Source organism: Oenanthe melanoleuca, chromosome 14 (genome assembly GCF_029582105.1).
Source record: "Oenanthe melanoleuca isolate GR-GAL-2019-014 chromosome 14, OMel1.0, whole genome shotgun sequence".
Taxonomy (NCBI): Eukaryota; Metazoa; Chordata; class Aves; order Passeriformes; family Muscicapidae; genus Oenanthe; species Oenanthe melanoleuca.
In genome coordinates, this window is record NC_079348.1 from 230,335 (window position 1) to 250,385 (window position 20,051).

The 20,051-nt window shown below is 46.7% G+C and overlaps 1 protein-coding gene and 1 long non-coding RNA gene across 4 annotated transcripts; one reads left to right on the forward strand and one right to left on the reverse strand.

The window, feature by feature from the left end:
* Positions 1–36: 36 nt before the first annotated feature.
* On the reverse strand, positions 37–3,574 carry LOC130259084 (uncharacterized). The gene is made up of 3 exons (XR_008841578.1): positions 3,440–3,574; positions 2,170–2,329; positions 37–433 (listed from the first exon to the last, which is right to left on the reverse strand). It is a non-coding gene; the product is annotated as an uncharacterized LOC130259084 (long non-coding RNA).
* Positions 3,575–3,892: 318 nt separating this feature from the next.
* On the forward strand, positions 3,893–15,947 carry IL4R (interleukin 4 receptor). 3 transcript variants are annotated; one of them, XM_056503037.1, is made up of 10 exons: positions 3,893–4,050; positions 6,887–7,000; positions 8,650–8,791; positions 9,606–9,757; positions 10,669–10,823; positions 11,368–11,524; positions 12,283–12,382; positions 12,967–13,036; positions 13,176–13,252; positions 13,352–15,947. In XM_056503037.1, exons 2-10 carry the CDS (start codon positions 6,931–6,933, stop codon positions 14,820–14,822), a joined length of 2,394 nt encoding a protein of 797 aa, XP_056359012.1. In that variant the 5' UTR covers positions 3,893–4,050; positions 6,887–6,930; the 3' UTR covers positions 14,823–15,947. The 3 variants fall into 3 exon arrangements, with proteins under 3 accessions (XP_056359012.1, XP_056359011.1, XP_056359013.1); XM_056503036.1 differs by lacking the exon at positions 3,893–4,050 and adding an exon at positions 4,158–4,390; XM_056503038.1 differs by lacking the exons at positions 3,893–4,050; positions 9,606–9,757 and having other exon boundaries at positions 6,911–7,000.
* The last annotated feature ends 4,104 nt before the right edge of the window (positions 15,948–20,051 follow it).

Genomic DNA, 20,051 nt, shown 5'->3' on the forward strand with positions numbered 1-20,051 from the left:
AAACAACTTACAGGCTACTCCTCAGCAACCCTTTTGTGCTCAGCTGGTTTTTGAGTGGGAGAAAAAGAAAACTGATGCTGGACAGCTCTCTCTGTTTTCTAGTTTAAAAAGTCTGTCTCAGGTAAGAAAGTCTCCTGTGGCAAAGGAATCTCACTTCAGCACTTAAGCAATGTTTATGCTAAGTAACTCCAACACTGCTGTCCTCCTTGCTGCCATGTCTTTTTCCCACACACCTGGGCTGTGACAGTTTATCCTCCAGCAGCTCCTGCAGCCACTGGCAGCCCCACACAAACAGCCCAGCAGGGACCTACCACAGCATAATGTGCTCTGCCATCGTCCTCCGAGAACCCCTTCCGGATCTGCATGAACAAAGGCTGCAGGTGGCTGTTAATGGTGCTGATGAAATCATCCAGTTTATCGTGTGCATAGTAAACTGAAAAGGAATGAAATAAACACAAACAGCTACTCATCAGGCAGATCTTTTTATGTGAAACATTCTTCCCCAGGTAGAGGTGCTAAAGCTGTAAGGCAGAATTCAAACATGAATTCAAACTGTTCAATTCAGCAGACGTATAATTTCCTTGTGCTGCTGTCTCGTGGCCTTTAGAGATGCTCAGCCCTTTTAAAATCAGCTGACAGACTCCAGACATTCTGCCTTGTGGCAGGGAACCCGTGGTACTAATCCAGTAATTACAGTGACTTGAACTAAGCTGAATTGAAAATAAAACATGACTGGGAAAAATATTATGCACAATAGAAAAATACACTGACTTGAATTCCTTTATACACAAGGGATTTCTTGTCCCTGTTTCACAAATTAATGGTATATAAGTGATCAAGTTATATATAAGAAAACCTAAAATGCTAGTGTTGTAGAAATCAAGCAGTGGAAGAGCATACAATGGTTCTCGCCTGCATGGCACCAGCACAACCCTCACATCCATCAAAACAAGATTTTGTCAGTGGCAATGCTCCTGTTGCCTTCATCAGACTATGGTTTAAGAACCAGAGCTAAGTACCAGCTCGTAATTTTGGATAAATTATTCATGTCTCAAAAATGCAACCAGTTATCACGAGATGAATCCTGTTCTCAGTCACAGGAGTCCCTCGCTCGTGTAACAGCTGGGCCAAGGTCCTGCTCACAAACCCCACAGCACTATCCAGCACAGGGCCAAACTGCACTCATAGGATGCTCCTGCCCAGGAGCTCCTGATCCTGATATACAAGATTCCTTCAGTGAACAAAGCCAACAAACTGCAGAGTGCCTACAATATTTAAGTGTCATTTTGCCACCTGCTTGGCCCCTGTCAGCAGGAAACACTGCACACAGTAGTCAGAGAGCTTTAGGGACAGATCTCAGAGGGGGTAAAAGATTAAAGATAACAGAATACTCTTTTGTACAACAGCTATAGCATTTTAATGTGAGATAAGTGGCTGTTCCAGTAGACCTTATGTGGGGGAAAAAAAGGGATAAAAATTCTCCATAAAAAACAGGGGCTAGAGAACACCAAAAGTTTCGCTTCACAATTTTAGCATCTAAGAAGTAGCCCAGGTTACAGTTCCTGACTCAAGAGACACACAAAAAGACCGCTTCATTCTGACCTTACATCTATGCATAGGCAGGTACAAATTCACAGAAAACCAGAAGAGCCCCTGCAGAGTGAGCAGCGTGGTGGCACGGCACAGGGACACTCCTAAGCCTGGCAGGAGCACAGCTTCCAGGACTTGGAATGAACAACACAGGGCAGGTGAGGTGGGAAGAAAGCACACCAATTAACCAGGAAACCTCATCTCATCCTTACCAAAATGTTTTTGCAGCAGTCACTTCTCCCACAGCACCTGGGAGAAATAACTGAAGTGCATTTACTTAAAAGCATTTACTATAGTGAAATACTTCCAGTGTCAAAAAATAGTTTTAAAAAATCATTTATATGTATAATCTATAAATAACAACCCTGATAAAACAAAAAGTACTATATACAAATCTGGCCTGATTAGAAGTTAGTTTACTCATTGCTGTATTATTTTATCTTTCAGGAAAGAGAGGGAACATTCATATCTTTACAGTTTTTTAACTTTTTTAGCTGGTGCATGCCCTCCAGAAATCAAATTATTTGTAAGCTGCACCCAGAAAAACACCTAGTTCTTTCATCACCAAGTCAGACACACCTTTATCCATTTCACAGCAGTGCTGATGTAATTTCCTGGCCTCTGATCCTTCTGTTACCCCATTAGACATCAGAATCTGCAAGAACCGTCGATGAGCATCTGTCATCGGAGCTGCCATCACACAGTTTCACCAGGCTTCAAGTGCTGCAGGAGGTTTAGGCTGGAAATAATGCACCTTCATGACAATGAGGAATACAACAGTCCAAGTGTACACAAGATTTCTGTTAAAGTCTATTACACTGAACGAGGGCAAAAAAAGCAGATCTCAAGGTAGTCCTCAGAATGCAGGAGTGACCAGCTCTGAGGTTCTGCAAGGGTGCAAGAGGTAAAGTCCAACTAGTTTTAGCTACAGAAAAGAACAACGTAGGCATTGTGCTGTTGTCACCCAAAATCGAGACTAAAACTCCTTCTTGGCACCAGTGCAGAATTAAGAAGCAAGCAGTACTTGACTGCAGCACTGGACACACAGGGAACGACTGGCACGGGGATGCTCCCAGCAGCGCTGCAGGGTGCGCTCAGCGCCGGCCGGGGCTCCCGGGGCGCTTTGGCACTCCTGGTGCTCACCGAGCCCCTCAGCTTCGACAGCGATGTTCCAGCCGGTGTGGCTTTCAGCAGAGCTGCACCGTGAGCTGCTGAGCGAACCGGGAACGAGCGGGATCAGGGAGCGCCCAACGCCCCCAACCGCTACCAAAGCTCCCAGGAACCGGCACCAGCTGAAAACAACAGCTGGGAGACAAACACAACCGCTGGAAACAACAGCTGGGTGACAAACACAGCAGCTGGAAACAACAGCTGGGTGACAACACAACCGCTGAAAACAACAGCTGGGTGACAGACAAAACAGCTGGGTGACAAACACAACACCTGAAAACAACCGCTGGGTGACAAACACAACCGCTGGGTGACAAACACACCTGAAAACAACAGCTGGGAGACAAACACAACAGCTGGGTGACAAACACACCTGAAAACAACAGCTGGGTGACAAACACAACAGCTGGGAGACAAACACAACCGCTGGGTGACAAACACAACACGGCCTGCCATTCCGTTACACGCAGCTCCCGCTCCCTGCCCTGAGCGCAGCTAGTCAGAGCGGGTGACTGCTGACAGAAAATCCTCCTCTACGGGGGGAGCGCCGGAAGCGATAAAAGGAGCTGAGGAAACTCCCTGAGCGCGGCACCAACCGACCAGGCCAGGCGCAGCTGCGGAGGCGACGGCCCGCGAGCCCTCGGCCCTTCCGGGGCCACCGGGACCGACCGGGACTCACCGGGGCTCCCACCACGGTACCGACCCCCTCAGCCACGCGCCGCACCTGCCCGTGCTCCCAGATCGGCCACGGCTGCGCGCGATGGTCCGCAACGGATGGCCCCGTGCCCGCCCCGTGCCCGCCCCGCTCTGCCCCGCCCCGTGCCCGCCCCGTGCCCGCCCCGTGCCCGCCCCGCCCCGCCCCGCTCTGCCCCGCCCCGTGCCCGCCCCGCCCCGCCCCGTGCCCGCCCCGTGCCCTCCCCGCTCTGCCCCGCCCCGTGCCCGCCCCGCTCTGCCCCGCCCCGTGCCCGCCCCGCCCCGTGCCCGCCCCGCCCCGCCCCGCTCTGCCCCGCCCCGTGCCCGCCCCGTGCCCTCCCCGCTCTGCCCCGCCCCGCCCCGCCCCGCTCTGCCCCGCCCCGTGCCCGCCCCGTGCCCTCCCCGCTCTGCCCCGCCCCGCCCAGCGCTGCCCCGCCCCGCCCCGCCCCGGACGGGCGCTGTTCGCTGCTCGCTGTCCGCTGTGTGGTGCCGGTGCCGGTGCCGGTGCCGGGCCGGGCCGGGCCGGGTCTGCGGAGTCGCCGCGTCCGGGTGAGGAGCGCCCGGCCCGGAGCCCGCGCGGGGGCCGGTGGAGACAAGGTACGTCCGGCGCTCCTGTCCCGGCGTCAGGAGCGGCTCTTTCTCGTCGCTTGCGCAGGGCGCGCCGTGGGTGCGGTTCGTTCTCCGGTTCCGGGAAGGGCCGGAGCTCGGCCGGGCGGGGATCCCGGGCCCGTCCCGTGCGGCGGCTCCGGCTGCAGCCCGCGGCCGGAATCGCTTCTCTTTCCTTGAGGCTCTGAGCTCGGGCGCTGCTGTGACAATACTTTAGACTTTAGCCGTGTAATTGTCCGGGGCGCCGCTCCCGCCGTGCCCGGCCCGCGGAGCCCGGAAGGGGCGGCTCTCGTCGGGCGGCATCGCGCTCCGCTCGGGTTTTCTCTTCAAGGTTTGATACGGAATCTCTTGGTGAACCTTTTGCTGTGCCATGTACCGCTTGTCTCATTGTATTCGGCGTTTATAGCCGGTGCTTTAAACTAGAGAGTAGGACAAGATGTACCTCTGTTTTAAAAAGAGGCGGTTTTAAAGAAGGAATTTGTTTTAGAAACTTGATTCTGGATTGGATTCTTAAGGAATGAATGTAAATTGTTTCAGCTGTGCAATTGCAGCGATGGTGCATTAAGCAGTCTTGTTTAATATCTGACCTCTGGGTTTGGCCAGGAGTTGTTCCTGCCCGGTACAGTTTTGCAGATTGTACTGTCAATGAAATGTGACCCTATTTTCCTTAGAAGACCAGACCAAAAGTTAGTACCGTTTTTCGTGATAGTAAATGAAATAATTTTAATTACATAATGTTTTTTTCATAAAACAGAAAGATTAAGTGATCAAAGCATGTGCCTTGTGCCAGTAATCGTGTAGATCTGCTTCTAACCCTGACAGAGATTTCTTTCCTAGTTTTGGGGAACTGACTTAGGTGTTTACAATTTACTTTCCTCAAATATATCAGTTACTCGATTTACTGCAGTTGTAGTATTGTCTATATATGTTACATACTTTTTAGAGATTGGTATTTCACCGTCTGATATAATGAAAAACTTAGGAGGTAACAGGCAGAAGAGCTGTGGATGTTTTAAAATTTTCTCCTTTTGCAGTTTCATTAAAGCTCTGGCTTAACTCCGTTTTCATGCACATGTGCAGATCCATCCTTCCATGAAAAGATGGTTTTGGTTTGCCATCTGCTTATTTGGACATGCTTACGTGGTTCAGGATTCTCTGCCAGAGTTCTAAGAGTTCTGGGAGTTTCTTGGAACTCCAGTCATGTGGCAGTATTACCTAACAGTGGAAAGCAAATACTTCCTTTCTTGAGAATTCCAGGAAGAAGGGAAATGAAGGAATTTTTTTTATGCCAGAGCAGTTGGCTCTTTTTTTTCTGAGCAGCAGCAAAGGTGCTTGTGTTCTTTGAAAAAAGTATCAGTGTGCTTAGTCACATTTTATCTGTTTTCAGAATGTGAAAAAACTCAGCTCTCAAGCTCTTATGAGAAATTGGTCTTTCATGTTTGTCCTTTGCTGCTAGGTGAGCAGTGACTGTGACCAGAGGAGGTCACAGAAGAGTCTCCAGTCTGATATTCTGTTCTCCATAACAATGTCCTTATCCCTGAACTCCTAAGATGGATATTTTCAGTCAGACAGACAGACAGACAGACTCACCTCTGTCAGACACATGAAATGTGGTTCTGCTTGGGGAAGAGAGCATTGAACTGCCATCCACAAATACCTTTCAGTGGTTTTTCTACTTCAGAATCTGACCAAGCTTCTGCAGGACACCCAACACCATTCACCTGCTGAAGGAGATTCCTCTTCTCTTCCTCTTCTCTTCCTCTTCTCTTCCTCTTCTCTTCCTCTTCTCTTCCTCTCTTCTCTCACTGAGAGAATCATGAGGCTTTGAAATAAAAGCTGGTGTACGACCTGGGAGCCCTGCAGGTATAAACAGAACAGCTGAAACTTGCAGGCAGCAAGAACTCAGTCCAGACATGAAAGTTAGAAAATTCCAAAAGCATGAAAGGAAGAGACCAAAGGGTTGTGTCTTAACAATGTGCTGCTGAACAAATATTACCCCTTTTTATACTGAAAGCAAAGCCAGAAGCATATTAGTTAGCATGACTTCACCTACAGATTTACCAGAATTTTAAATGCATGATGTCCATTTGTAGTGATATTAAAGCTGGTATCCTTATCTTAGGCATTAAGCAGCTACATCAGTAAAATCTTAGGGACACTTGCTATTTTTAAGTCTGAAAGGAATTATTTCACCTGTTTTCAATTTATCTAGACAGTTTTGCTATGCTCAGGGATATAAAAGCTGCATTATTTTCCTTCTCCAAAGTTGTTCTGGTTGTATCATGATTAGGTATGTGTTCTACAACTTCTAATTATTTAATGTTTTAATGAATCTGCATTATTTTGGAGCAATGTTCAGAGTTCTTTGCTAAATTTTTTAAGATAATCATGTTCAGATTATCAAAGTACTGTGATGCAACTTGGGGAAAACATTTTAGTCAATAGATTGGACACTTCATTCTTAAATTCTTTTAGTTATCTGTGTGGAATCATAGGGCTTTGCTGACCATGTCACTGATTTGGTCTAGTACTTGCCCTTTTTTACCCTTTCCATGCTAGCAAATCTTCTAGTAGCTACAGAGAGTAGATCCACTGCAAAGGTCAGTCCCTTATTCTCTGTAATTAAAATTTTTCAGAAGAATCTTCTATTTAATTTGTATTCTCTTTATTCTACATGTCTCTTCCATGAGGTAATTTTAGGTGCCAGAGATGGGAAGCAGGTACAGCAGGAGGTCTGAATTCTAGCATGTAGCAGAGTGGTAGGAAAAACAACACCATTGCCTTGACTGAGACAGGAATGTGAGCTTATCATGTTTTCTGTTGGCAGAACTGCAGCACAGTTTTTCCTACTGCACCTGACCATTGTCAATAATGGCAAGACTCCCAAGAGCTGCACCATATACCCTGTGGATCGTTCTTCTTTCATATACAACAAATGCAGGTATGTTCATCAATACTTTCAATTATTACACTGAAGTTTTTCTTGGCAGCATTTTCCCACAACCACTAGGTAATGCTGTTACCACTAATTAACTGGTATAAAATTTGTAACTTCAAATGTCAGAACTATCTCTGTACTAGAAAAAAAAAAAATGTGTTTTGTTGGTTTTTTTTTCTATTGACCTTTTCTGTGTGGGCAAAACTAGAAATTTGCAGAAAGGAGAAACAGGTTTGGAAACCATGTCCTCCCTCCCCAGTGCCTGGTGTGCCCTGTGGGTCTCTGTGAGGGAAGATAAAATAAAATTGGGTACTTTCAGCAAAAAAGCTTGGGAGGAATAATCTGGAATTTAGGTACCCGTTGGAAGGAATAAGCCTGTGCAGCAGGAGTGGCTGAAGGACAATGACCTTGCAGGATGTGAACAGTTGGCAACTGAATCTTGAATTTGCAATGTAAATGACCAGCATGGAGAGTTGGTAATGTACTGGGCCATGTACCCAAAATTTGGTGTCTGGAAGAAAACCTTCTAGCAGAATCCCATTGGAAATTCTCCTAATTAATAGGATTCAAAAAACCAATCAAAGCTATTTTTAATTTTTACAGGAGATTGACATGTAAAGAAGAAGAGGATTTACATTTGTACAGCTTCTGCAAGCAAAGGGAGATACTATTATTATTTACCTGTGAAAGAGAAGTTAAATATCAGAAAAGCCAAATAATTGTCTTGGATGATAAAAGTATTAGCTATTTCTGGTTATTTTGTAATGACCACATTCCAGGGTCCAGTAGCAGGGTTGGCTCACTGTTAGTCCAAATAACAGCATGACCTGACTGTCTCCCAGCTCCTGTTCTGCTTTTCTGTGCATCACTCTTGTGGAGCACACTGAAATAAGGGACAGTGAGGCTGGAAGGGACACTGAGGCCGTGGATTCTATTTCTGCTCCCAGAAAAAACAAAAATGTTTTGAGCAGTATATTCTATTTTTTTGCTTGGATGCTGCCAGTGAAGACAGTTATAACCAGGGACTCTGGGCTCTCCTGGAGCTCCTCGGTGCCCAGCCCTGCCTGGCTCAGCCTCTCCCCAGTCCTGAACTGGGCAAGTAGGAGACACAGCAGGAAGTTGGGTGGAATCAAGTGAAGGTGTCTCCTGGGAGAAAAGCTGTGGCAGGAAGATCTGGCCCTGGGGAGGCACAGGGTGTGTGTTTGGGGAGCTCAGAACCACTGAGGTAAAGCACAGGTTCCTGACTGAGCAGTGATCCTGGTCTGACTCTTAATTATCTGCATTTTGGCTTTTGAACTTCTTGTATTTAATAGGTGGGATGATGCTGTTTTGTAATTTAATGTTGATGTGTTTTAAACAGAGCTATTGGAATTGGGTTTTCTGTTCTTGGAAGTCTCTGTTGGCTGAGATTTGCCTTTCTATCTCAATATTACACTGCAGACTCTTCTCCTAAGGCCACAGACATTGTCTCCAGAAAGGTGGAGACAGTGAGTGCCCCTCTTTCCATTTATCCAGACACAAAAAATAACTATGTTTTCACTTAATTTATAGGGGTATGGCAGCTCTGTTTAGATGGAAAAGTTAATATTTTGGCTTAGTCCAACACAGCCTGCTGATTCTCTTGCTTCTCATTGTGTGCTTCTTGCCCCTAGTTGTGACTGCAGGACACGTGCAAGAATTTGCATGCTTCACTGACTATGACAAAGAGCTGGTTTGTCACTGGGAGGTGCCTGCACCAACCAATTGCTCCAAAGAATTCCTGCTCTACTACAGCAAGGAAACTTCTTCTGTGTTGTAAGTATTCAGTAAGATGTTACCCTGCCATTTTTAGAGCTTCATGTGTCTACAGCCACTATTGGCTTCAATTCCTCCACTGTGGGTGTCCAGGACCAAATGCACTTCAGATTATTCCTCTTAAAGTAAAATGGATTATTTCCTTTGAAGCAAAATGGGTTTCAGCAATTAACAGCACACTTTGTTCAGTGGTCTACTTTTCTGTAGCTTTCTGCTCTCTTAGTACAGAGCAGGGATCAAGTGTTACTGGGAGGAGTGGTGGGGCTCTTAGAAGTTTACAAAACCTTAACTTCATGCAGAATTTTACCTTCTTCATGAGAAATCTTATTTGATTCACTGGCCTTAGCCTGTGTGAAAGATAGTTTCAGCTGGAGCCCAGGTGATTGTCTCCATGTTCAGGCCCAGACTTAGCCCTGTTCTGAGCAGGGCCAGTCATCATCTCTTACAAAAGAATTCTGGTTCTCCTGTTCTCACTGCATGATTTCCCACACCAGCATTCAAATAACCTTGCTCATATGCAATAACCTGTTCCTATACCTGTCCCTTTAGAGGCTGAAGAGTGACAAAGGTGGTATTTGGGATCAGTCCTTGGGCTTTCTGTTAAGTTTTTAGTTTGTGCAATACAGAAATCCAGGGGGTGGCTAGGGAGGGTGGGTGGTTTGGGGATCTCAGTTTTGTTTTGGAAACATTTCTGAGCACTGACTTGTCTCAGTTTTGATTGGTTATACATGTTGGGAAACTTGATTTCACCTTTTCAAGGTTATAGTGTGTCACATTCTCTTAAACATCACATCATTTTGTACCTGTTTTTCAGAAACATGTGTGTTCCTGAGAATGAAAAAGACAGTTTAAGGTGCACTTGTACAATATATCCAGATTATTTTGTATCAGGCCTCACATATATTCTAGCCCTACAATTCAATGGCACTGATACGTGGAATTTCAATGTTACACCAGCCCTTGTTGGTAAGAACTTGTTTACTTTGTCACTGGTACATGTGGTTCCAGGCTTTGCAATCCCAGCTAACTTCTCACTCCTGTCACCAGAACAGTTTTTGCTTGTCAGAGGTGCAAAGTGTTGTGGTAGTTTAAATGCAAAATGCATTTGTTTTAGAAACTTGATTCTGGATTAGATCCTTAAGGAATTAATGTGAGTAGGTTATCCTTAGTGCATTTTACTTGTGGCTTACAGGATGAAGAGGAATCATGCTACTTTCAGTTTCTAGAAAGAAACTTGGTTATTCCTGCTGAAATTCCTCCCATTCCTGTCTCTGTCATACTCTGATCTTTCATGCTAGTTGGATCATGCTGCATGAGCAGAGGATTTTTTACAGTAATTGCTGTTGGATTTTAACAGCCAGAGCTATACAGTTAAAGAGGCTGCTCCTAAACAGGACAGAGTGCACAGACAGTTCATGTTCATGGTCAGAACAGTGTGCTTGTTGGTAACACCTGTCACTTGAACACTCAGAAAAACCATTTTCATACCTTAGGCAGGCTGAAGAGTTGGTTCTTTTCAGAATAGTTGATTGGTGCTGCTGCTTACCTGCCAAATCAGCAGAAGTCCCCTCGATTTCCAGGAGATGGAGCCAGGACAGCCTGGCTGTGCACTGGAGCTCTGTGCCCACCCAGCCTCAGCTGCTCTCAGGGCACAGGTTCCCTCTTCTCCAGGCTTAGAGCTGCATCCAGCTTGAGGAATCAGTGCTTGTTAATGAATACCCTGCTCAGATTGGGCCTCTCTATTCTTGTGCTACAGCATAGTGACAAGGGCTAAGTGCATTGACTGATGATAATCTGGTCTTTGGCAAATGCTTCTCTCTCTGCCTCTCTCTCTCAGTGCTCTCCCATTACCCTGTTGTGTATTTTTTAACACACAGTTAAGCCAAGGGCCCCCAAAAATCTTGCCATTGAGCAAGCTGAAAATGGTAACTTCAACCTGAGCTGGGAGGAGAGCCACTCTCATTCATCCTTGCTCTCTGGACAGCCAGTCATCTATGAAGTGAAGTACTGGAGGAAGCAGCACCCCACAGAGGTAAGGCACACCCTGTCTCTTCCTCTTCTGTCTCCAGACCTTTAAGGTTTAAGAAGTCCTCTAGAAAATCACTTCAGGAGCAATAGTGTAAGGGCCAGCAAGGGCAAGTCCCACAGTGTTCCTGATTACACACTTGCCACAGTTCACTTTGCCCCCAGGATGGTTCAGCTGGATGTCAGGGGGTTGAAACTTCTGCCTGCTGCCCCAGAATGGTCTGTGCTTGCAGACCACAGGGCAGAGGTTGAAAGTGCAATGCTTTTGTTCCCTGAACTTCATTTGTTCCTTAGACATGAGGAAGCTGGAGGTTGGTGGCTCTGTGGGCAGGTGAGGCACTTCAGACTCCTTTCTGAATAATCCAGCATTTCTGGGCTGGGCTGCAGAAGAAGGTGGGTGGTGGAGGTAACAGTGCATGAACTGCAGGTCACACAGTCATTTGTTCATCTGGGAAAGGTTACTGGGACACACCACACTGCTGGCACAGCTGCTCTCACTAACCCCTCACCCCAGAAAGAAATCAGAGTGAATTTCCTCACTTTCTTTTCAGGTTTCTGTTAAAGCAATTAACTACCAGGCAAAGAGCTTTGAAATCACTGCCAGCTCCTTGAAGAGAGGCTATGATTATGTTGCAAGTCTCAGGTGTAACTACATGGACTTCCCAGCCTTCTGGAGTGAATGGAGTGAAGAAGTTGAATTTCACTATGGTAATAGTGTCAGAAAGAGCAGCTTGGTAGAAGGATGGTATATAGCCTTGCACACTCTGCTGCTCTCTTGGAGGAGATGCTCTTCATCATTTAATGTACTGTGAATGCAGCTGTAAAGGCTCCCAAAGACTCTAAACATAGATGGGCAGCTCCTTGGGAAACTAAGGAAGAGAAGACCAAGGGAGGTTGGATTGCTTAGCCTTGTGAAAAAAAGGCTGAAAGGAATGTGTTTATTCTTTATAAATATTTTGTGAGTAGACAACAAGGAAGCAGAAGAGATATTTCAACTAAACAGCAGCATTGATGTGAGAGCAAGTGGGTATAAATGAACAAGATATATCTATACATAAATAGATTATATATATATATATATATAGCTGTATATATATGTGGGCTGCAAATCAAGCAGTATTTTCATAGAGGTGTGAGAGTTTATAGAAATCCCAGAAGAGCAGCAGAGAGAACAAGAAGCATAGCTGCCCTCCAGGGCAGTAATGCCATTTTAGCACTGTGGGACAGGCCTGTCCCCTGGGCTGGCAGTGGCCTTGCAGCACCCCTGGGCTCTCCCAGCTCCTGCCCCAGAGGCTCTGGCACTCTGCAGGCAGCTCTGGGGCTCTGCTCTTTGTGTGCTGGGAGCTTTTGTTTACATCCTTTAAAAGAGGATTTTTTTAAGTTGCAGAAGAGCAGCAAATGATTTGGCTGTGCCAGTGCTTGCATTTAGATGCACACTGACATGTAATTATTGGCTTGTTTTACAGATTACCAGGTGAAGGCTGAGGACATTCTGCAGATGGCTGTGCCCACATCCTGCATACTGATCATGGCAGGATCTGTAATCTGTTACTTCTGTTTCAGCAAGTAGGTCTCCTGCTTGTTGCAGAGTTTGTAGAGTAATGGTTTATAAGGATGTCAGTGTAGCCATTGATTAGCTGAATGCCTGGTAGCACAGAAGTCTCATGGTTTGGGTTTTCTCAGTGCTTTTATCTAGCTGTCTGTGAGCAGAGATTTGATAAACTCAGGTCAGTTGCACTGGGTCATATTCTGAATAATCTTCATTAACCTTACTGGAAAAGGCTTATTATAGTAGGGAGTTGTCAGTTTTGGACCCTAATCTTCACTGGAGTTCAAGTAATGATGCCTTAAATACCTTTATTTCTTTCAAAATTTTTGAATGGTAATGTGAAAGTGAGCTCCTGTCTATTTCCCACATGATTTTAAACATGATTAGAAGAACAGGTGACTGTCATTGTGCAAGGCAGTGACATACCAAACATACAAACATCTTTCCACTGGTTTAATGAAAAGCAGGAGATGCCCAAATTAAACACTTTCTGTTGCTGCAATGCTGATGCCTAAAAGGGAAAGGAGAACAGAAGAGAGAAGTGTACACCAATTAAGCTCAAGTGCAGTCAAAACAAGTAATTTTCATTCTTCCCTTGCAGGGTGAAGAAAGAATGGTGGGATCAAATCCCAAATCCAGCAAAGAGCCATTTGGTTGCAAAAAATGTCAAGGTAATTTAAAAGCTTTGCAAAAAATACTTTTTCCTTATCATCAGAAGTAGAATATATAATAAATTCTATTGTCTGTCTAGTGTAAAGGATACTGAATACAGCTCATATGCATCCTAAATCTCATTTGTATCTTTATTAGTTTTCAGTTTCGTGCCACTTTGATGAAATTAAGTTCCCATTCCATGACTTAAAGCAGAGTCATTTGGAACAACAAATGTAAGTAAGATTAAAAAAAAATCCCTCTATTTTACAGCATAAAATTGTTTCCTGTATCATAAACATTAACTGTCCTTTCCTTTTGACTTCCAAAAACAGAAGTTGCAAGAACTGTCTGGCTCAAAGTTTGTCAAGCCAAAACTTCAAGGGAAAAGATAACATCAGAAATGTTGAGAAATCTTGCAGTTGCCACAGCCAGTCTGGAGAGTGGCTGCCAAAAGGCAGCAGTGCAGTTTTAACCCCTGATGCAATTCCAGTGGAAGAGTGTGTAGAAATCTGTGTGTGTTTGACAGACAGTGAAACTGAGAGCCAAGAAGAAACTGGCAGCCAGGTCAGCGTGTTTGAGCCCTGTGAAGGCAGCACTGGTGCTTTCAGAGAGCACAATGAGTTACTGGCTAACATGTTTGATGCACTCCTGGCAGATGAAAATAACATGCAAGACAATAAGGGCCCCAACATCCCCACAGCTGAGAAGAAAACCTTAAAGAACATTGGGTCAGAAAATCCATCACAGCAAAACCCAAAAGAAAGTCCAGCCCAGAGTCTGCAACCATGTGATATTTCTCATACAGCTCCCCTTTTCACCAGAGCCTCTAAAGATGACTACAATTGTAGTACAGCCAGCAAAGAGTCAGAACTATCAGAAGAATCCTTTGAATCTGGCTATCAGAGCTCCAGTATAAATTCTGCTTCTCTGGATGCAAGAGATCTTCAACAAATGGTTCATCAAAGCCTTTTTCTGTGTGGTTCTGAAAGTGAGCTTGACTCTTGTGTCCTGATCCAGGACTCTACAGATAAATCATTGTCCAGAACCAAAACAGACAGAATGAACAGCCCTGCAGACAAGAGTTTTGATAGCTTTGTGCCTGAGTCCGTGGGTCTGTGTGGTTCTGGCTACAAGAGCTGTGACACCCTCTTGTCTCCATGCCCAGAGCCCTGTGGCTCTGCCTACAGGAGCTTCAGTGTGCTGGTGTCTGCAGGCAGGGAGCCCAGCAGCTCTGCCTACAGGAGCTTCAGTGCCCTGGTGTCCCAGCCTGTGGCTGGCAGGGGCCTGGCTCTGGCCTTTGCAGGTGAGCCCTCCTCCCTGCCTCTGACAGGTGCCCCAGAGACACCTGAGTGCAGCTGCACAGCTCACAGTGCCCAGCCTGCCAGCAGCCCCCTGTGCCCCAGCAGCTGCAGGTCCCCCAGTGCCCAGCCTGGCATTCCAAACACCTGTGCAGAACACACTGATGTTCTGTCTTTCTCCACACCTGCAAATGAAGGTGCTGCAGCTTTTCTTTCAGAGGAAGAGACACATAAGCCAGTAACGTATCAAAATGTTCAAAGGAAAGCAAATATAATTCCTTGCCCCACTGCACCTCAGCCACCTGGTTATCAGCCTTTTGGCAGTGCAGGTAAACAGAGCAGCCTGTACTGGGACAGTGACAGTGAGGTTCTCTCATCACTAGATGAGTCCTTCACTCATCTGTGCAACAACCTGAGTGAAGCACCTGCAGACACTGCACTCTGTGAAGCTGGCCTGAGGCTTGGACTGTGCAGGGCTCTGCCTGCACCACTGTCCCAGGTTTAGCCCCTGGTGAGAATGCCACAGACTGGTGATGGCAGCCCTCAGATCAGCAGTGCTGATGAGCTGTCTGTGATAGCAATGGTGGAAACCCCAGCAGAGGAACAGCTGCTGCATTTGTTAGAGATGAAATGTCAAGATTTAAACAGCAGAGGAAGAGCTACAAAGGGAACAAAATGGAAAAGCTTTAACCCTTCTGGTAAAGGTTACCAGCAGGAGGGTGGTGATAACAGACTAAAATACTGACTTGCACTGCCACTCCCACAACCCCTTGAGGGAACTTGGAGATGCAGGGGAAGTGAAGAGGTGCTGAAGATGCAGATGGGGCTGGCTCAGCAGCTTGGCTGGGCAGTACTGGGCTAGACTTAGAAAACTGCAGGGCCCCTGGAGCTCCGTGGCTCAGACAAGGTGGTACCTTGTCATCTTGTAACTCCTCTCCTGATTCTCACAGTGTGTGGGGACTCCAGACTGGCACTTGCAGTTAAAAAAAAGACCAGTAGGACTGTTAATGGAAAACAGCAGGAAGAATGAGAAAAAAATGAAACTTGTGCAAACCCTTGCCCAAGAGGATAACTGCTGTATGGAGGCAGCCTGGCCACATAGTTCAGGGACTAGACTGAACCAGTCTTTGGAAATAAACTGCATGGCAGGTTGAATTGTTGCTTGTTTTTCAATCATGACTGAAGTGAGGGCTGCTCAGGTCAGCCATGGTTCATTGGGTTGTAGCACTCCTGCTGCCTGGGACTGGCAGCTGGGGCAGGACAGACCCTGGGACAGCTGGGGTTAGCAGGGACAGGGCCAGAGCTGGTGTCTCCACCTGACAGCAGTCTCTGAAAGGGAGCAGCAGCTCCTAGTGCAGCCTCTGGTTATTGTCCTGGCTGGGTGTTGCCTGGGAAGCACACAAAGGTGATGTGGAACGTTCTGACACACCTGAAAGTGGGATATAGGTCTGGGTCCAAAGGGAAGGTGATTGATTTATCACACAGCTTCCATAACTTACTTATTTTGGGTTCCATAACTTATTTAAGTCCTGTGTGTTTAGCCCTGGCATGGGATATTTGTTTCTATATCTGCTCAATTAAATAAAGATTTTCTATACCTGCTCAATCAAATAAATGAAAGTTGCACTTACCCAGTGCTATTACTGGTGATTAGTTTCTTATCGTGTAGAAACAAGCAGTTACTTCAGCACCTGTAAAAGGGGATTTCTAAGCAGTGTTCCTTCCCAGAAAGATTATCCAGGGTGTGGTCCAACACTACCTTCATGGAATTTTTTTTTTTTTTTTTTTTTGCTTCTTGTTCTTGCCCAGTCAGAACTGGACTTACCCTGCACCTTTAAGGCAGTATGTACTTCTTGTTGGATAATTATTCAAGAAGTTCTGCTGACAACTTCTCTACAGCATAATTTATATTTCAGTATGGTAAATTCCACTCTAGTATCTTGGCAGCAGCATAAAACAGTTCAGACCCATTAAGTATTGGGTTATTCTATTGATATGTATACATTTATTCTCATTTAGAAAACTCTATTTGTATTGACCTTCATAAGGAGGGAAACCATAATGCTGAGCACAGCAACTGGTGCTGCAAATCTCCCTTCCAAGTTGGTAAAGTAGTAGAGGTATCTATGTAGGGACACCAGTATCCTTTCTCTCCCTTGTACTCCTGTTCTCTCTCTTGTATTCTTTGTGAAATCCTCCATGGAGTTTTGTGCTTGGCTGGAGGGTTCAGCTCAGGCCAGCCTTGCTGCAGCACGAGCTTCTCTGCTGAGCCCCAGCTCCATTCTGCCTTTCCCTGGCTTTTCCCTTCCTCTCAGCCTCACCCCTGTCTGCACATTCTGTACCATGGCTTTCTGTCTGGGGCTGTTCGTCCTTTTCCCTCCCTTGGCTGTTTCTCTGGGGAAGTGGGACCTAACTCTCAGAGCAGGGGCTGCTGTTGTGTGTTTGTGCAGGGTAGAGTGGGGGCAGCAGGGCTGGGGCAGCCTGTGACTCACCCTGTTCCAGGCATGTGCCTGCTGAGCTCTGGGCTCATCCCCCAGCCCTGCCCTTGGGCCATCCCTGCTATTGCCAGGCTCTGAAACCCAGCTGGGCTTCCAGTGACAGATTCTGGCTGGGGCTGGTGATCTGCCCTTGGCTGGTTTGAGCTGGCACTGAGGGGTCTGCACTGAGGGCACTGCCCTGGGACCAGCAAGCTTACACAGAGGCAGCTGGCCCTCCCAGGAGAGGAGCTTTGGTCCCCTCCAGGCATGTCCTTTTTGCTACTGGAGGGGTCCTGCCAGGACAGAATTACTGATCATGGTATATTCAGTGGTTTTCAGTTTGTTTTGAAAGACTGTCGTGCAAGTGAAGCCTTGTGCCAAGTTTTAGCCTAGTTATAAAGCCATTTATTACTTGTCACAATCACTCCACCTCCACATCTTTCTCACCTGGGTGTCTACCAAATACTAGCAGTCTGACTCACCATGAATGAAGTAGTTTCCTGAGAAAAAATGCTTGTGCATTCACAGTTCAGGAGAAGCTAGTTCATATTCACTCCTTTTCCATTGCAGAAATGCCACAGGTTTGGCTTATTTTCATTTCTCTTCTGAACAGAGTTGGCTCCTTGGAAATACCTGTAAGGATCAGCTGGTGGCAAATTCCCATCAATCATGAGGTTTATCATTGCCCATAGAAAATAACAACTGCCACAGGACAATGGTGATATGAGACTAGTATAGAGCAGGACACTGAGGATGGGGAGTCTGGTTCTTGGGAGTAGGGACAAGTTAATTCAGGTCAGCTTTTTAAACAGCTTGCCTCTGCATCTTGATTTGTGACCCCACATTGTGCAAGCAGGGTGCAAGGATGTCCAAGTGTTCACCCACACAAGCTACAAACTCTGTATAAGAAAACCAGTTCTTTTAAGTGCTGCAGTGATAGGGCCAAAGGAGCAAAGGGTTAGAGAGCTAAATAAGAGGATTGTGACTCCCAAAACCTGCTCCCTAAGGTTTACCTCTGACCATGGAATTATGTGACAAAACCCCTTAATGAAGAGAGGCTGAGAAAACAGTTTGTTTTCTCCTAACCATGTCTTTCCTGTAGAAGCCTCTTAGGAAGCATGACTCATGCAGTTTGTGTTCTAGTCCTGACAGAGGCGCTTCCAAAGTCTGTTATTTTGTATGCAGCTGTTTTTACAAAAAATAGGTAATTTTTATTAATTGCTGGGAGGACTGCACCTGTGCAATGCCCAGGGGTGTGTGCTCATGCATGCACAGAAACACACAGATCATTTCTCACCCCTGCAGATGCTGAATACAAGATCTGCTCCAGCTCCCACATGATGTATCTTGGTCTCACATCACCCAGAATTTTTGTATTTCTCACCACATTCTGTGACTGAGACCTTGCAGTCACGGCCACAGCCCTCAAGGTCCTGCTGCACCAAAGTCACAAGGTCGGAAGCCAAGCAGCTGCTCAGCAGGAAATTTCTGGTAAAAAAAGCAGGGAGACCAGTGAACTGGTTTGGTTCTCAACTGCAGGACTTCTCTAAGAAGATTGCTCCAAAGCAGAGAAAAACACCATCAAGTGAGGAAGAGGGCACTTTCCAGATACCTCACTAACACAACAAAAGTTAAAGCTTAATGAATTGCCATACCTTGGCCTGTTTGCCCAGAGTGCCTCATATCAGCAGCACTGCTTGCTGGATTGCTAAATCCTGACTCTTTCATTCCTTGTGACAAGCTTGTTGAGAGGAGCTTTACATCTCTGCTGAGCTCTGGCTAAGGTACTTTGCTCTGTTTGTCCCTTTTGCTGTCCTGCTTCCATCTGCCTCTCCTCTGGCTTGCTGTAACATTGGACTGTCCATACTGTCCCTTCAGGAAGAGTGCAAGATCAAAGAAGAAAAACTGGCAGCAGCCCAGTTGAGCAGAATGGGGAACTGGCTGCTGTGGCACATTTAGCTGCATGAGGGGAGGAGCAGCTGTTTTGTTCTTTTTTTGCTCTTAGAGTGCTGTCTGCAAAACTGACCCTCTGTGCTTGAGACCTAAGTTTCTATATTCTGCATGCAGAGAGGCAATTGTCCCAGCACGAGCTGTGGCAGTTGAGTGAGTCACAGTCTGTCTCTCCAGGGGGATTTCTGTGCCAGCCCTGCCCCAGCCATGGAGCATCCTGAGATCTTCTGTCCCAGTGAGCAGCAGGGAGAGACCCTGCAGTGACGGATCAGCCTTTGGATTTCCTCCATCCTGTCTCTACCCAACTGCAAAGAGCAGGGCATTATAACAGAGTGGTGTTTGTCCTCTGCAAGGCTACCAAGTTGGTGACTAATAGCACTGGGATTTTCCTACTTGGTGCTGTTTCCCCAGCTCTTAGAAATGGGGAAATTTGCTATAAGCTGAAGCCTTTGAGGTTGACTGCTTCTCCCCAGCTCAGCTACTGCTGGTTTCACTTGCAATGAGCCACCCACACAGCAACAAGAATGATAATGAGGTGAGAAAGCACTGGACTGCCTTCTGGGGGTAGAATTTCCATGCCTGGGTCAGCCCTATAAGCAGTGCCCAGCCGCTATTTTGATGCCCTGGGGAGTTTCTGTGAGAGCCAGGTGTGCACTGGCCGTGGCTAGCCCTGGGGCCAGTCAGTGCCTGTGCAGGCAGCCAGCGGGGGTCTGGAGGGGCTGCAAGTGCTGTGCTGACCAGGGCTGACCAGTGCACACGTCTGGCAGGCTCTGGGCTGGAGGGCTGTGCAGGGCAGTTCATCTTCCCCCTGCACTGCGTGGCTGAGGTGCTTCAGAAACACACAGCACGGTCCTCCACAGCATGAGGGGGCAATGAAGCCATGAAATGCCTTGTTTCCTCCCACTTTGCATGTACTGACTATTCCATGGCTCATTCTGAGCTGGGCTGGGCCCCTGCAACAGATACTCTTGATCAGAAGCATTAGGAATTCTTCCCACTCCTGGTGAAGCTGTCTTTGCTGCTCCTAAAACTTAAAAACCTCTGGCTCTGCTCCCATATTGGGTTTGTGTAGCAAGATTTTATAGTGGAGGGGGGCTGCAAGGGTGGCTTTTCTAAGAAGCCACTCTCTTCCTGCCTTTTCTCCTAAAGACACAGTACCTTGCTGTCAGTGGCATGAGAAGTCACTATATGTGTTGGAACTGCATGTTCTGTGGTTTGCAGATGCAGCTGGCTGCCCCTCTGCAGCCTGCAGTGTGAGCCCTTTGCTTTGCTCTGCCCTTGCTGCCACAGCCAGGGGCTTGGGGAGC

Excerpts from the sequence above, each read along its gene's own strand:
- IL4R (XM_056503037.1), top strand. The coding sequence starts at position 6,931 with ATGGCAAGACTCCCAAGAGCTGCACCATATACCCTGTGGATCGTTCTT. Across the intron at positions 8,792-9,605 it reads AAGGAAACTTCTTCTGTGTT|AAACATGTGTGTTCCTGAGA; the intron begins GTAAGTATTCAG and ends CCTGTTTTTCAG. Across the intron at positions 11,525-12,282 it reads AGAAGTTGAATTTCACTATG|ATTACCAGGTGAAGGCTGAG; the intron begins GTAATAGTGTCA and ends CTTGTTTTACAG.